Source organism: Symphalangus syndactylus, chromosome 3 (genome assembly GCF_028878055.3).
Source record: "Symphalangus syndactylus isolate Jambi chromosome 3, NHGRI_mSymSyn1-v2.1_pri, whole genome shotgun sequence".
Lineage (NCBI taxonomy): Eukaryota > Metazoa > Chordata > Mammalia > Primates > Hylobatidae > Symphalangus > Symphalangus syndactylus.
Window position 1 is genome coordinate 113409614 of NC_072425.2, and position 19326 is coordinate 113428939.

A 19326-nucleotide genomic window follows, 5' to 3' on the forward strand; every position below is an offset into this window, starting at 1 on the left:
AACAAAGATATTCAGGATCTACACTCAATGTTAAACCAAATGGCTCTGATAGACCTCTACAGAACTCTCCACCCAAAAACACCAGAATATACATTCTTCTCCTCACCGCATGGCACATACTCTAAAACTGACCAAATAATTGGACATAAAACAATCCTCAACAAATGTAAAAGAACTGAAATCATACCAAACACACTCTTGGATCACAGAGCAATAAAAATAGAAGCCAAGACTATGAAAATCATTCAGAACCATGCAATTACACAGAAATTAAACATCATGCTCTTGAGTGGCTTTGGGGTAAATAATGAAATTAAGACAGAAATCAAGAAGTTCTTTGAAAATAATGAGAACAAAAATACAACATACCAGAATCTCTGAGACACAGCTAAGGCAGTGTTAAGAAAGAACTTCATTGCACTAAATGCCCACATCAAAAAGTTAGAGAGATCTCAAATTAACAACCTACCTTCACAACTGAAAGAATTAGGCAAGAACAAATCAACCCCAATACTAGCGGAAGACAAGAAATAAAAATCAGAGCTGAACTGAAGGAAATTGAGACACAAAAAAAAAATCAAAAGATCAATTAATCCAAGGGCTGTTGTTTTGAAAAAACTAATAAAATAGGCCACTAGTTAGACTAATAAAGAAGAAGGGAGAAAAGCTCCAAATAAACACAATCAGAAATGACAAAGAGAATGTTACTACTGACCCCAAAGAAACAAAAACAACCAAGAGAAACTACTATGAACACCTCTACACACACAAACTAGAAAACCTAGAAGAGATGAGTAAGTTCCTGGATGTATACACTCTTCCAACACAGAGCCAGGAAGAAACTGATTCCCGGAGCAGACCAATAATGAGCTCTGAAATCAAATCAGTAATAAATAGCCTACCAAAAAAAAAAAGCCAAGGGCCTGATGCATTCATAACTGAATTCTACCAGACATACAAATGAGAGCTGGTACCATTTCTACTGAAATAATTCCAAAAAAATGAGGAGGAGGGACTCCTCCCCAACTCGTTCTATAAGGCCAACATCATCTTAATACTCAAACCTGGAAGAGACACAACAAAAAAAGAAAACTTCAGGCCAATATCCTTGATGAACATCAATACAAAAATCCTCAACAAAATACTGGGAAACCAAATCCAGCAGCACATCAAAAAGCTAATCCATCAAGATTGAATAGGCTTCAACCCCAGGATGCAAGGTTGGCTCAACATACTTAAATCAATAAGCGTGATTCATCACATAAACAGAACTAAAGACAAAAACTATATGATTATCTCAATAGACACAGAAAAGGCCTTTGATAAAATTCAACACTGCTTCATGTTAAAAACTCTCAATGAACTAGGTATTGAAGGAACAGACTTCAAAATAATAAGAGCCATCTATGACAAACCCACAGCCAACTTTATACTGAATGGGCAAAAGCTGGATGCATTTCCCCTTGAAAACTGACAAGGATGCCCTCTCTCACCACTACTACTAAAAATAGTAATGGAAGTCCTAGCCAGAGCCATCATGCAAGAGAAACAAAGGACATCCAAATAGGAAAAGAGAAAGTTAAACTATCCCTGTTTGCAGATGACATGGTTCTATAACTAGAGAAAAAAAAACATAGTCTTGGCCCCAAAGTTCCTCCATCTGATAACTCCAGCAAAGTTGCAGGACACAAAATCAATGTACAAAAATCACTTGCATTCCTATACACCAACAACAGCCAAACTTAGAGCCAAATCAGAACAGCAATCCGATTCACAACTGCCAGAAAAAGAATAAACTTCATAGCAATACAGCTACCCAGAGAGGTGAAAAATCTCTACAATAAGAATTACAAAACCCTGCTCAAAGAAATCAGAGAAGACACAAATGGATAAACATTCCATGTTCATGAATAGGAGGAATCAATATCACTAAAATGGCTATACTGCCCAAAGAAATTTATAGATTCAATGCTATTCCTATCAAACTACCAATGACATTCTTCACAGAACTAGAAAAAAACCATTTTAAAATTCATATTGAACCAAAATAGAACCCAAATAACCAGAAGCAATCCTAAGCAAAAATAGCAAAGGTAGAGGCATCACATTACCTGACTTCAAACTATACCACAAGGCTACAGTGACCAAAACAGCATGGTACTGATACAAAAACAGGCACATAGACCAATGGAACAGAATAGAGAGCCTAGAAATAAGGCTACACACCTATGACCATCTGATATTTGACAAAGACAACAAAAACAAGCAATAGGGAAAATACCCCTAATCAATAAATGGTGCTGGGAAAATTGGATAGCCATACGCGGAAGATTGAAGCTGGACCTCTTCCTTACACTATACACAAAAATAAACTCAAGATGGATTAAAGACCTAAATGTAAAACCTCAAACTATTAAAGCCGTGGAAGATTACATAGGAAATACCATCCTGGACATAGGAATGGGCAGAGATTTCATGAAAAAGAAACCAAAAGCAACTGCAACAAAATTAAAAATTGACAAATGGATCTAATTAAACTTAAGAGCTTCTGTGCAGCAAAGGAAACTATCCATAAAGAGACAACCTACAGAATGGGAAAAAATATTTATAAACTATGCATCTGGCATGGTCTAATATCCAGCATCTATAAGGAGCTTAAGAAAATTTACAAGGAAAAAACAAACCACTCCATAAAAATGTGGGCAAAAGACATGAACAGACACTTTTCAAAGGAGGCATACACACAGCCCACAAGCATATGAAAAGAAAGCTCAGTATCACTGATCATTAGAAAAATGCAAGTCAAAACCACAATGAGATACCATCTCACACCAGTCAGAATGGCTATTACTAAAAAGTCAAAAATAACAGGTGCTGGAGATGTTGCAGAGAAAAGGGGATGCTTATACACTGCTGTTAGAAATGTAAATTAGGTCAGTCATCAGTCATTGTGGAAGACAGTATGGCAATTCCTCAAAGAGCTAAAAGAACTACCATTCGACCCAGCAATCCCATTACTGGGTATATACCCAGAGGAATATAAGTCATTCTACCATAAAGACACATGTACACGTATGTTCACTGCAGCACTAAAGAAAATGTGATACATATATGCCATGGAGTACTATACAGCTATAAAAAAGAATGAGATCATTTCTATTGCAATGACATGGGTCAAGCTGGAGATCATCATTCCTAAGTGAAATAATGCAGGAACAGAAAACCAAATATCTCACGTTATCACTTGTAAGTGGGAGCTAAACACTGACTACACATGGAAAGAAGGATGAAAACAACAAACTCTGAGGTCTACTTGACAGTGAAGGGTGAGAGGAAGGAGAGGATCAAAAAACTACCTTTCAGGTACTATGCTCATTACCTGGGTAATAAAATTATCTGTACACCAAATCCCATGAAATGCAATTTACCTAGATGACAAACCTGCACATGTACCCTTGAACCTAAAAGTTTAAAAAAGGAAATATTGCATTGAATCTATAGGTCACTTTGGGTAGTATGGACATTTAACAATAAAAATTCTTCCAACCCATGAGCATGAGATATATTTCTATTTATTTGTGTCTTCTTCAATTTATTTAATCAATGTTTAGTAATTTTCAGTGTACAGAGGTTTCACTTTCTTGGCTAAATTTCCTTCTAAGTATATTATTCTTTTCTGATGGAAATGGAACTGTTTTCTTAATTTCTATTTTTGGATAGTTCATTTTTAGTACATAAAAATGTAACTTATTTTTGTATGTTGATTTTGTATCATACAACTTCACTGATTAATTCTAACCATTTTTTTTTGTATTTAGGGTCTTATACGTGTAAGATAATTTAATCTGCAAACAGAGATCATTGAACTTCTTATGTTCTAACTTGGATACCTTTTGTTTATTTTTCTTGCATAATTGCTCTAGCTAGGAGATCCAGAATGATGTTGAGTAGAAGTGGTAGGAATGGACTCGCTTGTCATGTTCTTGATCTTAGAGAGCTTTCAGCTTTTTACCACTAATATGATGCTTACTGTGTGCTTGTTATATATGACCTTTATTATGTTGAGGTACATTACTTCTATATTTTATTGTTGAGAACTTTTATTAAGAAAGGATGTTAAATTTTGTGAAATGCTTTGCTAAGCTTCTTGAATCTATAAATTTGTCTTCCCCCAATCTAGGAACTTATAGCTATTATTTTGTCAAATGTATTTTCTGTATTAATCTCTTCCTCCTCTCCTTCTAAGACTCCAATGACACAAACTTATATATTTTGCTATAAATTTTTAAATTTCTTCCTGTTCTGTTCTTCAGATTGGATCATTTCTATTGATTTACTCTGAAATTCACATACGCACCTCTAACATCTCCATTCTGCTTTAGAGCTTCATCTGGTGAATGTTTTATTTCAGACATCATATTTTTAAATTTCCATGGTTCTTCCTGAAGATTTTATTTCTCTACTCAGAATTTCCATTTTTCTATTCAATTAAAGAGTTACACCTTACATCATGGAGCAGGGTTACAATGGCTGCTTTGATGTCTTTGCCTGATTATTCCAACATCTGGGTCATCTCACAATAAGCATCTTTATTCCTTTGAGAATTGATCACATTTTCCTGCTTCCTTGTAAGTAAAGTAATTTTGGTTTTACCTTAGATTTTATATTTTTTTTTTTTAGAGATGGTATCTTGCTGTGTTGCCCAGGCTTGAGTGCAGCTGCTATCCCCAGGTACTATAATAGTGTACTACAGCCTTAAACTCCTGGCCTCAAGTGACCCTCCTGCCTCAGCTTCCTGGGTAGCTTGGACTACAGAAGTGTGCCACCATGCCCGGCTATCCTGTATATTTTTAATTTAATATTATTTTAAAAGTGAATGACAGCATCTTTCCTCAAAGTGCACAGAGACTAGAAGATATAAATATGTAAGCCAATAGCTACAACACATTGATAAATGCTGTATGAAGTGAATTGCATGCCTCCAAAATTCACATGTTCAAGTTGTATCCCCAATATACCTGTATTTCAAGACAGGCACTATAAGGAGTTAATTAAGGTGAAATGAGGTATAAGGGTGGGGCCTTCATCCAGTAGGATCATACAAAAAGACACCAGAGAGCTCTCATTCTCTGTCTACACCAAGTGAGGACACAGTGAGAAGACGACCAACCACCTACAAACCAGAAGGAGAATGCTTGCCAGAAAGCAAATCAGCCAATATCTTGATCTTGGACTTCCCATCCTCCAGAACTGAGAAATAAATTTCTGTTACTTAAGCCTCTCAGTATGTAGTATTTTGTTACAGTACTCTAAGAACACTCAGAGAGTTAGGTTATTATTGGACTTACTCTACCTTGTCTAACATCCTAAGTTCAGTAAGATTTTTCAACAGTAGCTTTTAAAGGCAATAATGTGGAAAAGTATACAGTATTTTAAAAGATTAAAGATAAATAAAATCTATGCTGTATCAGAAAGATAGAGTAGAAAAATAATGGAAGTTTTCTTGAGAAATTTACTGAAAATAAAAATGTATACAAAGAACACAGAATTCAATAATACACAGTAGTGGTAGAAGAAAAGCCAACTGTAGGGAAAGCTTAATAAGTACTGACTAGATAGATGGAAATAGAGAGAAAACAGGGGAAGAATGCAGCTGAACTGGACAATGGGATGGTTAGTTAATAGCGTCAATGGATAATAAACACAAGGAATAGATCTCGTCATGCTTAAGTAGAAAAGAACTTTGTATTTACAATAAAATAAGAGGGATTAACAGACAAGAGAAAGAAATAAAGGGCATCCAAACTGAAAAGGAAAAAGTCAAATTATCCTTGTTTTCAGATGATATGATCTTATATTTGGGATAACCTAAAGAATTCATCAAAAAGCTATTAGAACTGATAAACAAATTCAGTAAAGTTGCAGGATACAAAATCAACATACAAAAAGTCAGCAGCTTTCCTATATGCCAACAGTGAACAATCTGAAAAAGAAATCAAGTACTATTATTTATAATTGCTATAAGTAAAATACCTAGAAATAAACTTTACCAAAGAAGTGAAAGATCTCTACAATGAAAACTATAAAACATTGACGCCAGAAATTTAAGAGGACACAAAAAAATTGAAAGATATTCCATGTTAGTGAATTGGAAGACTATTGTTAAAATGCCCATACTACTCAAAGCAATATACATATTCAATGCAATCCCTATCAAAATACCAATGACATTTTTCACAGAAATAGAAAAACCAATCCTAAAATTCATATGGAACCACAAAGACCCAGAATAGCCAAAGCTATCCTGAGCAAAAGAAACAAAACTGGAGGAATCACATTCCCTGACTTCAAAGTATACTACAGAGCTATTGTAATCAAAACACCATGGTACTGGCATAAAAAGAGATACATAGACCAATGGAACAGAATAGAGAATGCAGACATAAATCCATAAAACTACAGTTAACTCATTTTTGACAAAGATTCTGAAAATGTATATTGGGGAAAGGACAGTCTTTTCAATAAATGGTGCTGGGAAAACTGGTTATCCATATGCAGAAGAATGAAACTAGACCCCTCTCTCTCACTGTATACAAAAATCAAATCAAAATGGATTAAATACTTAAATCTAAAACCTGAAAGTGTGAAATTATTAAAAGAAAACATTGTGGAAAGTCTCCAGGACATTGGACTGGGCAGGGATTTCTTGACTGACACCCCATAAGAACAGGGAACCAAAGCAAAAACGGACAAGTGAGATCACATCAAGTTAAAAAGCTTCTGCACTGCAAAGTAAACAATCAACAAAGTGAAGAGATAACCCACAGTATGGGAGAAAATATTTGCAGACTACTCATCTGACAAGGGATTAATAAGCAGAATATATAAGGTGCTCAAACAACTCTACAGGAAAAAACTAATAATTAAAATGGGCAAAAGATCAGAATAGATGTTTCTCAAAAGAAGACCTATAAATGGCAAACAGATATATGAAATGGTGCTCAACATCATTGATCATCAGATAAATGCAAATCAAAAGAACAATGATATATTATTTCACTCCAGTTAAAATGGCTTTTATCCGAAAGACAAGCAATAATGAATACTGGTGAAGGTGTGGAGAAAAGGGAACTCTTATACACTGTTGGTGGGAATGTAAATTAGTACAGCCACTATGGAGAAAAGTATAGAGGTTTCTTATAAAACTTAAAATTAAACTACCATATGATCCAGCTATCCCAGTGCTAGATATATACCCAAAAGAAAGGAAACCAGTATACTGAAGAGATAGCTGCACTCCAATGTTTATTGCAGCACTATTCACAATAGCCAAGACTTGGAAGAAACAGACAAATGAATAAAGAAAATGTGGTAAATATACACAAGGGAGTACTATTCAGCCATAAAAAAATGAGATCCTATCATTTGCAAAAACATGGATGGAACTGGAGGACATTATGTTAAGTGACAAAAGACAGGCACAGAAAGACAAACTTTGCTCATTTTCACTTATTTGTGGGAACTAAAAATTAAAAACAGTTAAACTTATAGAGATAGAGAGTAAAATAACGGTTACCAGAGGCTGGGGAGGGTAGTGAAGGTGGGGGGCAGTTACTGGGGATGGTTAATGGGTACAAAAATATAGTTAGATAGAATTAATAAGATCTAGTATTTGATCACACAACAGGGTGACTACAGTTAACAATAACTTATTGCACATTTAAAAATAACTAAAAGAGTATAATTGAATTGTTTGTAATGCAAAAAAAAGAATGCTTGAAGTGGTGGATACCCTATTTATGCTGATGTGATTATTACACATTGTGTGCCTGTAAAAAACATCTCATGTACTCCATAATATATACACCTACTATGTACCCGTAAAATTAAAAATTTTAAAAATGAAATCCATCAGAATAAATCATTTAAAATATCTAATATCAATAAATAAAGCCAAAAAATGTAAATAACATTTGAAAAAAGATAATCAACAATTAAGAATACATCTTCTTCTCAAGATGGGACATTTATTAAAGTAACTATAAACTAGGCCCTTAAGTAAGTCTTACAAATTTCAACAAAATCTCCCATACAAACCAAATTCTGACTATAACTCAATTAACATAGAAGTAAATATGAAAAGGTAAAATCTCTTATTTTCAGAAACATAAAAAAAACTTCCAAATTACTCATAAGACAAAGAAATGATCAGAACAAGTAGAAATTACTTAAAAATGAGTATTAATGAAAATATTACATTACTCAAACATAAATATAGCCAAACCAGTAGTTGGAGGAAAAATTTGAAAATTAATCTGCTAAGAGTCCAACATAAATATAATAGAGCCAAAGAAGATATAACAGAGGAAACAATAATGCTATTAATATAAATGATCAGCAAAGCCATAAATTAGTTATTTGAAAGACTAACAAAACAGACAAATCTCTGGCAATACTAGTTAAGAAAAAAAGAAAAAGGAACTAATGATCATAAAATAAAAACAAAGAACTAAAAAAGTTTTAGACTTTACATCTCTTTAGAGAGCTTTAATTTTTAAAAACCATTCAGCTGAATTCATCTACTTTAAGTGTCACATTAAAGGAAATACTACAACTAACTAGAGATTTTAAAATTGAGAGTATATGGGATAGAAGACATTGACAACTTTAAGGAGAATACAAAATAGAATAACATCAAAGAAATCAACAACCTGAATAGAGCTGAAAGCATAAAGTGAATTAGTAGTTGAAGTGCATGTACACACACATATACACTCACTCACACTCACCATTTGACCCAGAGAGTTTTTACTGGTAACTTCTACCTAATAGATCATGATTCCAAACTTACGCAAAATTCTCTCAAAGAATGAAAAAAAGACAAAACACCTACAACGCATCTTTTGAGGCTAGGATAACCTTGAGAACAAAACCCAAAAAAGCAAAAAACAGACTAATTTTACTCATAAACACAGAACCCAAACGTCTAAAATGTTATCAAACCTAAATCCTAAATCTGGCAAAGTAGATTAAAACAATATATGAGGCTCAAGTTGGATTTATCCTAAGAATATTTAGGTGATTTAACATGAGAAAAACAATTGATGTAATTCTTCACATTAAAAAATAAAGGCAACTTCTGGGATAGAACAAAATTAAGTAGATGTATTTTCCTCCTGCTAAATACAACTAAAAACTCTGGCTATTTTATGAAAACAAACATTAAAAGATTCTGAAGGTGGAGATAAAAAGGAAGACTGGCTAGAAACCTCAGAAACCAGAGAATGACACAGCAGTAAGTTCCCTGGGTTTCTTTCTACCTCTTATACCCCGGACTGTGTGCTAGACAAATTAGCAAACTGTATCTACACTATAAATACAGGAACAACAAACTTGCTTTATCCTTCTCCTCTTGAGTGTTCTAAATTATCTTTGGTGGTGGAGAAAAAAATTATAACACTGTCTAATGTGGTCCTATATGTATGTAGAGGAAATATTTAAAACAACTATGCTATACACACAGGGTAGAATAAAGGGACATAAAGAAAGGTAAGATTTTTAAACTTCACACTGGAAAATGATACCAGTAGACTGGTATAATATAATACTGCAACCACTGAAAAATCTATACAAAGAGATACACTAAAAAACATGTAAATAAAAATGGAATTCTAAAAAGTATTCAAACAGCCCCCTAGAAGACAGAAAAAAGAAAACAGAGAAACCAAGAACAGGGGGAACAAACAGAAAACTAAAAGTAAAATGGAAAGCCTAATGTATTTACCCATATTCTTGTTTACTGTATCCTTTCTTCCTGTTATTCCAAAGTTTTGTTGTTGTTTGTTTGTTTTGAGACAGGGTCTCATTCTATTGCCCAGGCTGGACTGCAGTGGCATGATGGCACAATCACAGCTCACTGCAGCCTCAACTTCCTGGGCTTAAGTGATCCTCCCACCTCAGCCACCCAAATAGGTGGGACCCACAGACGCATATCACCATGTCTGGCTAATTTTTTGTATTTTTTGTAGAGACAGGGTTTTGCCATGTTGCCCAGGCTGGTCTTGAACTCAAGTGATCTGCTTGCCTTGGCCTCCCAGCCTAAAATTCTTTCTTTTATCATTTCCTTTCTGCTTAACGAATGTTCTTTAACCATTATTTGAGGGTAAGTCTGCCAGCAACACATTTCCTTAGTTGTCTTTCCTGTGAGAAGGTCTTAATGTTTCCTTCATTGCTGAAGAATAATTCTGCTGTGTTGACATTTATCTTTCAGCACCTGAAATACGTTTTACCACTTCCTCCTGGCCTCCATGGTTTCTGATCAGAAATCTACTGTCATTCAATTGTTTTTTACTTGTAGGCAAGTTGTCATTTTTCTCTATTTGCAACATTTTTTCTTTGTCTTTATTTATTGGTTTCATTATCGTGCCTTTGGCATCAATTTCTTTGAATTTTTCCTATTTGTGGTTTGCTCTGTTTCTTGAATCTGTTTGCTTATGTCTCTTACTAACTTTGGGAAATTTTCAGCTGTTGAGTACTTTTTCAGTCCCACCTTCTTTCTTCTCTCCTTCAAGAATTCTGACAGGTGTCATCTTTTGTTATTGTCCCACAGGTCCCTGAAGCTCTGTTCATTTTTTAACAAGTCTAATTCTCTCTGTTGTTCAGATTAGGAAATTTCTATTGCTTTGTCTTTCAGTTCACTGGTTCTTTCCCCTGTAACTCCCATTTTCCTGTTGGGTCCATCCACTGAACTTTTTCAGTTTCATATTTTTTCAGCACCAAATTTCCATTTTGGTCTTCTTTGCATCTTCCATTTCTTTGCTGTGGATTTCTACTTTTTCATTTGTTTCTCACATGTATTGCTCAAAGTATTTTAATCATGGATGCTTTAAAATCTTTGTCAGCGATTCTAACACCTCTGTCATCTCAGTGTTGACATCTATTGACTATCTTTTATTATGCAATCTGAGATCTTCCTGGTTCTTGGTATGACAAATGGTTTCAATGGAAAGCTGGACATATTCATATTATGTTATGAGACTCTGGATCTTATTTTAAACCTTCTGTTTTAACTAGCTTTTTGTGACACTGCTCCCACAGGGGAAGGTGGGAGGGGGGCATTGCTTCATTATTGCCAAGTGGAGGATGAAGTTCAAGTTTCCCAATTGGCTTCCATTGACACCCAATAAGGGCATCCTCATTACTACTGTGTGGGACTTGGAGTCCAGGCTTCCCACATAGTTTCCATTGGCCTGGTACTTGGGGTGGCCTCCTTACCACTGGGTGACAGTGAAAGACATAACTCTCTAACAGGCCTCTTCTGACCCCACTCCAGTATGGCCAGGAACCAGCACATTACTTTTGGATGAAGATGGCAGCCTAGGCTCCACAGTGTGGTGTTCCATCAACATTGTGGGAAGGGGGGTGTTGGGGAAGAGAGAGAGAGTTTTTGACCAGCCAAGAGGGAAGAAATCTTATCTCTCTGGCCTTCTCTGATACCACCCTAATGGTGGTACTGGGACACTTTGTTATAGCCTCAGGAGGGTGGAATTCTAAGCTTCCCATTCAGCCTTTTTTAAGGGTAGGTGGTACTACGGTTTTTTTGTGTGATGTTTAAAGTAGAGCAGATACTGCTGAAAAGTTTTCTGTCTTGCTAGGCTGTTCTTTCTCTGCTCCTTTGGCTAGAGAGAATAGTATCTTGCGGAGAGGTTTTCATTGTTGTTGTTTTTTTCCCTTTGCCTGTTGAAATTTGCAGGTTCCTGGCTTATCCAACACCCAGTCTGGGATATATGAGGTAAAAAGTAAGTCCAGGCAACCCACTACTGTGTCATTCCTAAGGTTCTAGTGTCCTTAATCAGTCTTTCTTCTACTCTCTACCTTTCAGAGTCTTTTTGTGTTTGTTTTATGTATAATGCCCAGGTTTTATTATTGTACTTAGTGAGAGAAATAAGGGAAAGTATGTCACGTTAATCTTTCCAGAGGTAGAAGTCTTCCTAAATTGCATTTCCCTCCCACCATTTGATATGATAGAAGCTATGAATGAGGGCAGGGATTTTTGTTTAATTCCCTACTGTATGCCCAGCGCTTACAACAGTGCTAGGCATATAGTAGATACTCAATAAATATAGTTGAATAAATAAATGAAAAAAATGCATTTATAGTGACCCATTACATTATGTTTTTGAATAAGTAACTTGAAATTTAAGTAGCTTAGTGATGGATAAATAAGTTTAGAAGAAAAATAGTGGTGAACTATAATAGAACTGACAAGTTAAAAAACAAATCAATTGATTTTCCTCTATAAATGAAATTAAATAATTAGGTTTTTTTAAACTACCAATTAAGTCTACCAACTTAGACTAAATCTAACTCTGTTTTGGAAAATGAGTATCCTCTAACTTCTTTCTCTTCTTTATTCTATTTTCCTCCTCCCCTTTTCTCTTCCCTTGCTTTCTCTTTCTTCTCCTATCATTTTTTCTCAAGTGTCCAAAACAAACCTTGATATTTTCTCTTTTCCTAAACATGTTCTTTTTCAGTCACCCTGGGTAATGACCACATCCAGACTGGAATCTCTGCATCTTTCCAGTCCTCAGCTTTCTCCTACCCACATCCAACCAATTCCTAAGATTTCTTAATACTACTAATGCATACCATCTTTTTTAGCTTCACTGGTTAGTCTCTTCTTTCTTCTTTTTTCTTTGAATAAACTTATAACTGTATTTTTTCTTTTTAAAAATTATTTAAAATTTTTTAAATTGGCAAATACAAATTGTATATATGATGGACATGTTTTGAAATTTGTATATATTGTGGAATGGCTAAATTGTACTAATTAACAAATTAACATATGTATTACCTTACTTTCTTAGTCCATTTTTGTATTGCTATAACAATACCTGAAACTGGGTCATTTATAGAGAACTGAAATTTATTTCTAATAGTTCTAGAGGCTGAGAAGTCCAAGAACAAAGCATCATCAGATTTGGGGTCTAGTGAGGGTCCTGTCTCTGCTTCCAAGGTGGTACCTTGAACACTACAACCTCTAGAGTGAAGGAATGTTGTGTCTCCAAATGGCAGAAAGCAAAATGGCAAAAAAGGACAAACTCCCACTGTCAAGGCCTTTTATAGAGGTATTAATCCATTCATGAGGGCTCTGCCCTTATGAGCTAAGAACACCTCCCAAAAAGCCACACTTCCCAACACTGTTGGACAGGGGGTTAAGTTTCCAGCATATGAATTTGAGGGGACACATTTAAACCATAGCCCTCACATACTTATCATTTTTTGGTGAGAACACTGAAAATATGCTCTTTTAGGAATTTTCAAATATCCAATACACTTTAACTATAGTCAACATTTTGTATAATAGATCTCTTGAACTTATTCCTATTTAACTGAATTTTTATATCCTTTAACCAACATCTCTCAGATCCCTCTCCTTCCAGCACATGGTAACCACCATTCTACTCTCTACTTCTATGAGTTCAACTTTTTTAGATGCCATGTATAAGGAAGTCATGCAGTATTTGTCTTTATGTGTCTGGTTTATTTCACTCAACATAATGTCTTCTGGGTCATCCATGTTGTCACAAATGACAGGATTTTCTTCCTCTTAAAGGCTGAATAGCATTCCATTGTTTATATATGCAACTTTTTTTTTTTTATCAACTCATCAGTAGATGGACAATTAGGTTGAGTCCTCATCTTGGCTAGTGTGAATAATCCTGCAACGAACATGAGAGTAGAGGTAACTCTTCGAGACACTGATTACATTTCCTTGGCTATGTACCTAGAAGTGGGATTGCTGGTTTTCATGGCAGTTCTATTTTTATTTTTATTTAATCACATAGAAGACTAATGGCAGTTCTATTTTTATTTTTTTGAGGAACCTCCATTATGTTTTCTGTAATGGCTGTTCTAAATTTACATTCCTACTGCAAGGGTTCTCTTTTCTCCACATCTTCTCCAGCACTTGTTATCCTTCGGCTGTTTGATAATATGCATTCTAACGAGGGGATATCTCAATATGGCTTTAATTTTCATTTATTTGCTGTATAGTGATTTTGAGCACCTTTTTATATACCTGTTGGCCATTTGCATGTCTTATTTGGGAATGTCTATTCAGGTTCTTTGCCTAAATCAGGCTATTTATTTTCTTACTATTGATTTGTTTGAGTTCCTTATATATTTTGGATATTAGCCCCTTATCCAATGTGTGGTTTTTAAATATTTCTTCCCTTTTTGTAAATTGTCTCTTTACTCTGAAGATGTAATTTAGTTTGATGTAATTCCACTTATTTTCCTTTAGTTGCCTGTGCTTGTGGTGTCAAATCCAAAAATGTCATCACCCAGATCAATGTCATGGAGCTTTTTCCCTATGTTTTCTTCTAGTAATTTTGCAGTTGTAGTAGATAGATCTTACATTTAATACATTTTGAGTTGATTTTCTTCTGTAGTGTGAAGGGTCTAATTTCATTCTTCTACATGTGGCTAACCAGTTGTCTCAACACCCTTTATTAAAGAGACTGTCCTTTCCCTAGTGTGTGTTTTGGCACTTTTGTTGAAAATTAATAGACCATAAATGCATGGATTTATTTGTGGGTTCTCTATTCTATTCTATTAGTTTGTCTGTTTTTATGCTAGTAACATCCTGTTTTAACTAATACAGCATTGCAGTATATTTTGAAGTCAAGTATTTTGATGCCTCCAGCTTTGTTCTTTTTGCTCAAGATTGCTTTGATCAGGGTCTTTTGTGGTTCCATATTAATTTTCAGGATTGTCTTTTTTATTTCTGTGAAAAATGACCCTGAAATTTTGGTAGAGATTTCAGTGAACCTGTAGATTACGTTGGGTACATTGTTAATACAAACATTTTAACAATATTAATTTTTCAATCAATGAACACATATATCTTTCCACTTACTTGTATCCTTATCTCTGAAGTGGATAAAGAAGGAAAAAAAATACTGCATTTATCTCTATCAAACTTCAGCTCAGGCAAACTAATTTAGAGAAATAAAATATAAGCTATAGTTCAATTTTTTAAAAGCCTTGGGATTTTACTCAGCCTCAATGTCAATGTGAACCAAAAGTCTATGTAATCTTAAATTCTGACTAATACAGGGTTTAGCCTATCTGAAGCACTTTACTCAGCTCTAAGAACCAGATTTTTAAGAGCAATACTAACAAATCAGTGGTAAGCCAGAATACTAAGTAAGACTGTGGTGGTTCCAGAAGATTAAAGAAACTAAGGATACCTTACCTGGGAGAAATAAAAGAGGGAACTTGGGAAAAGGATTATAAAATAGCTATATTTTAATATTTATTGGTATTAGGCTCGCATTTGAAAAAAAAGTAGCAGAGAAAAGTCCAAAGCACAGTATGATAGGTTGGTTTCATATACATAAGAATTTTCAAATAATCTAACCTGTCCAATAACGTGATGGACTGCTTTATTTAGTTCTCAGAGATCAGAAGTGTTAAGGCAAAGACTATATATTCCCCTGTTAGAAATACTGTTGAGTAGGTTGCTTCAGCAGGAAAGAGGCTAGAAAACAGTAGTGCTTCTCAATCTGTGATCCTTTGCGCTACCTGAAGTGGTACTATGGAGTTTTGAATAGGTTGCAATTGTTGCTGAGCAGGCAAAATGCCTAACTTCTCCATCCTGGCTTCAACAAAATGTTCTACATATTTGTCCAGCTTTTGCAGTGGCTTTTATTAGGAGTGGTAGGGTTAGGGTGGAGAGATTATGTTTTAAATAAATAAATAAAAGTTCAAAAATTACTGAAGGACCTGAACGAAGATCTCTTTCAATTCTAATATGGTTATTAATTCCTATTTCTCAGCTATATCCTAGGAAAGTAAGATCAACATCTTATTGAGAGATTGCTGCAAATAAGATTAATATATATGATTTTAAAAGCCTTCTTTTCTTCAATAATGGGGCTTTTAGAGTAAAGTAACTGTCTCAGCTCTTCACTTTGCCTGTATCAGCACAGCCTATACTGTGTCTAGGGGAGATTTTATCTTTCTCTGGAAAAGTTTAATGTTGAAAACAAATGTCCTTTTACTTCAAAAATAACCAGTAGTTGTAGAAAAGTAGATCTTAGAAACACACAAAGTTATAAAATTTTAATTTGTACTTCTATAAAGGAAAACACTGGAAAAATTAGTTGCTATATAACTAAATCATAAGTGAAGAGTGTACTATCAAAATAATCATATGACTTCTCCAAAAGTAAAAGCAATTAGTTATATATTAAAATACCAAAAAATAGGAAATAATATATGAAAGTCCCGGATGCTTACATCTTTAAAATACCTCATCTCAAAAGTTAATTATTTCATACTTCCTAATATATATATATATATATATATATATATATATATATATATCAGTGACCACAAGAGTCAATTGATAGAAATTTTTAAATTAACTTACCTAGCTTAAAAAATTAACACAAATCTTGCTGTATCAGCTTTCTTACTATATCTTAGTCACACAAGTAGAATTCTTATCCATAAATCACCTGGGGATTCTATTTTCATTATAGTATTATTCAGAAATAACATTAATGGATTTGATTGTTTAGAAATAATTCTGAAGGGGTGTGATCTATATTTTGCTGAAGCACAACTCAGAAGACGGCAGATTGGTGTGCAGGAGGCATCCACTTACATAGTAGTGAGTCTGCCCAACCACTTGGCATGGGAGTCTCAACATAGCCTTACTGTTCATTTGCTATTGATAGTTTTCTATTGATAGTTTTTGTGAGAGAATCATATGCTAAATGGTATACCAGATCAAGGGAATTAGGTTTTAAGGTAAAATTCTCACGAACATCAAGGTACATCAGAGTCTATTCTATTCCATATGCTTTTTAGTCAGGCATTGTTTATAAATTTATGTATAAAATTTAAAAATACGATCATCACATAATATAGTATCTAATAATATCTCAAAATACTTCCATATCCTTTGCTTTTATAAAAATTTTATTTTCTTATAAAAGGTAACATTAATGGCAGAAAATTTAGGAAACACAGAACAGCAAAAAGGAGAAAAAAAAACCCTTTTAAAATGCAAAACAACCAAATTTAACAGAAAAAAGCATTAGCAATTTTAGGAACCCCATTTTAAATTGCAGAGGGATAAATGAATTCATATTTTTTCACCCATGTAGTTTAAATTTAATCCTTTGCTCTGGGCCCACAGTACTGCTCAACTCATTTAAACACTTATATTAAAACCTGGATGCTTTCAGCATCAAAAAGTACAGAATAGAATTAATCTTCAGATTATGCCTGAGATTCTCATAAGTTATGTTACCAAAGCAAGTTACTACTACTGATGTGAAACTATATCATTAAGATTGTAAAGATAATAAAAAACTTAAGTGAAAATATCTGATGATCAAGTTTGCTTTAGGAAGACCAGATAGTTGGATTAATGTGATAAAGTTAGTACTTATTGTTGCTAAGATTTATACTATATAATACTTCTTGAATTTTAGCAACTATATTTTATAGATCTTTTTAATTTAAAAAATCTAAAATTCAGAGAGAATATAGCTTCCACATTCCCCTTTAAATTGTTGAGAATTATATTTCTAATGTAAGTATACTTTTTGATTTAAGAAAACCAAAGACAAGCATGTCTCTTACATACCTCTTTTTTAACCTACTACCTGCTAAAACATTTACAAAGATACCTAAGTTTAAGAAAGTAGATGCTAAACAAATAAACAGAATGCCTGGAATGCTTCTCTGTAAATTGATTAAAACACCATCTAGTAACCTTTGGGATGGGCTTCCTTTCAATTTAAGCTTTTATTTTAATTACTTACAGAAAGTCACTTTTCTCCTTGTATGTGGCAATTAACACAACATTTTCAATGCATCCCAGAAATAGGTGTAAATCTGAGAACAGAGGCTCTTTCGTAGTCACACAGGCCAAAAGATTTGACATTTCACATTGTAGAATGTTGGCTATCTAAGTCACACAGACTGTATGATTTCTAAAATTTCAAGCTTATTATAAAGACAGCTGGTGGGAGAATAAATAGTACGTTAGTTCTTTTACCTTTTAGCCGGTGGCTTAAAATCTGTTCCAAAATAGCTGCAAAATTGTTAAATTCAGGAGAAGAATCATCAATAGTCTCAAAGCAAGACCGATCAATCAGGGTCTTCACAGAAAACCTATGAAAAAAAGATTATTGTTGCTTTTAGGCAGAGTTGATTCATTCCCTAAGTATGAAAAAAATGGGAGGAAGGCAATTTGGGAAGAATTGTAAAAATATTTTATAAGAGTATAACTTCTGAAAAAGCCCATTTATTCAAATTTACTCTGTAAATGGAAATTTTTACAGAAAGAGGAGTCTTTTTATTGATATATTTCCTATCTCCTCTGGTCAGAATGTTTGTGTACTCCCAAAATTCATATGTTGATACCTAATCCCCAAAGCAATAGTATTAAGGGTTAGAGCCTTTGGGAGGTGATTAGATAATGAGGGCAGAGCTTTCATGTACAGAATTAGTACTCTTATAAAAGAGGCCTGAGGGAACTTGTTTGCCTCTTCTGCCATGTAAAGACACACAGAAGGTGTCATCTATGAGGAATGGGCTCTCACCAGACACCCAATCTGATGGTTCCCCGATCTCGGCCTTCCCAGCATGCAGAACTGTGAGCAATAAATTTCTGTTTATAAATTACCTGGTTTAAGGCAATTTGTTAAAGCAGCCTGAAAGGACTAAGAGAGTATCTATTGAAAAAACTAAGACTTAGAAATAGCTAATTGTCCCCATTAAAATCAAAATGTGACCTAACTAAATTAACTCCAAAATACTCAAAAACAATACTACTACTTGTAAGAAATTTGAGCTGCAGACTCAAATGCTTTTGAGAGTTTCTGAGCACAAAATAGAATAAAATACGATGTGAGCATTAATGAGAAGAATATGTCTGTATTAGTCTGTTTTCACACTGCTAATAAAGACTTACCCGTGACTGAGTAATTTACAAAGGAAAGAGATTTAATTGACTCATAGTTCTACATGGCTGGGGAGGCCTCACAATCATGGCAGAAGATGAAGGAAGAGTAAAGGGTTGTCTTACATGGCAGCAGGCAAGAGAGCATGTGTAAGGGAACTCTCCTTTATAAAACTATCAAATCTTGTGAGACTTATTCACCACTACAAGAACAGCATGGGAAAGGCCCGCCCCCATTATTCAATTACCTACCACTGGGTCCCTCCCACAACACATAGGAATTATGGGAGCTACAATTCAAGATGAGATTTGGATGGGGTCACAGACAAATCATTTCAACA

General features: G+C 34.3%; 2 protein-coding genes across 13 annotated transcripts in view; one reads left to right on the forward strand and one right to left on the reverse strand.

Annotated features, from left to right (window-relative positions):
* RUNDC3B (RUN domain containing 3B) overlaps positions 1-19326 on the reverse strand; it is a 206080-nt gene that overhangs the window by 165117 nt on the left and 21637 nt on the right. For 9 of the 12 annotated variants that reach the window (XM_055272827.2, XM_055272825.2, XM_055272829.2 and 6 more), the window contains exon 2: positions 18080-18195. The exons of 1 other annotated variant lie outside the window; for it this stretch is intronic. In XM_055272827.2, the coding sequence (XP_055128802.1) occupies positions 18080-18195 (116 nt within the window). Of the gene's footprint in view, positions 1-9784; positions 16285-18079; positions 18196-19326 lie in introns of those variants that run through there. 2 more of the 12 variants (XM_063636423.1, XM_063636422.1) reach the window with 2 other exon arrangements.
* Positions 1-19326, forward strand: part of ABCB1 (ATP binding cassette subfamily B member 1) — a 220939-nt gene that overhangs the window by 52073 nt on the left and 149540 nt on the right. The gene's annotated exons all lie outside the window — the stretch shown is intronic.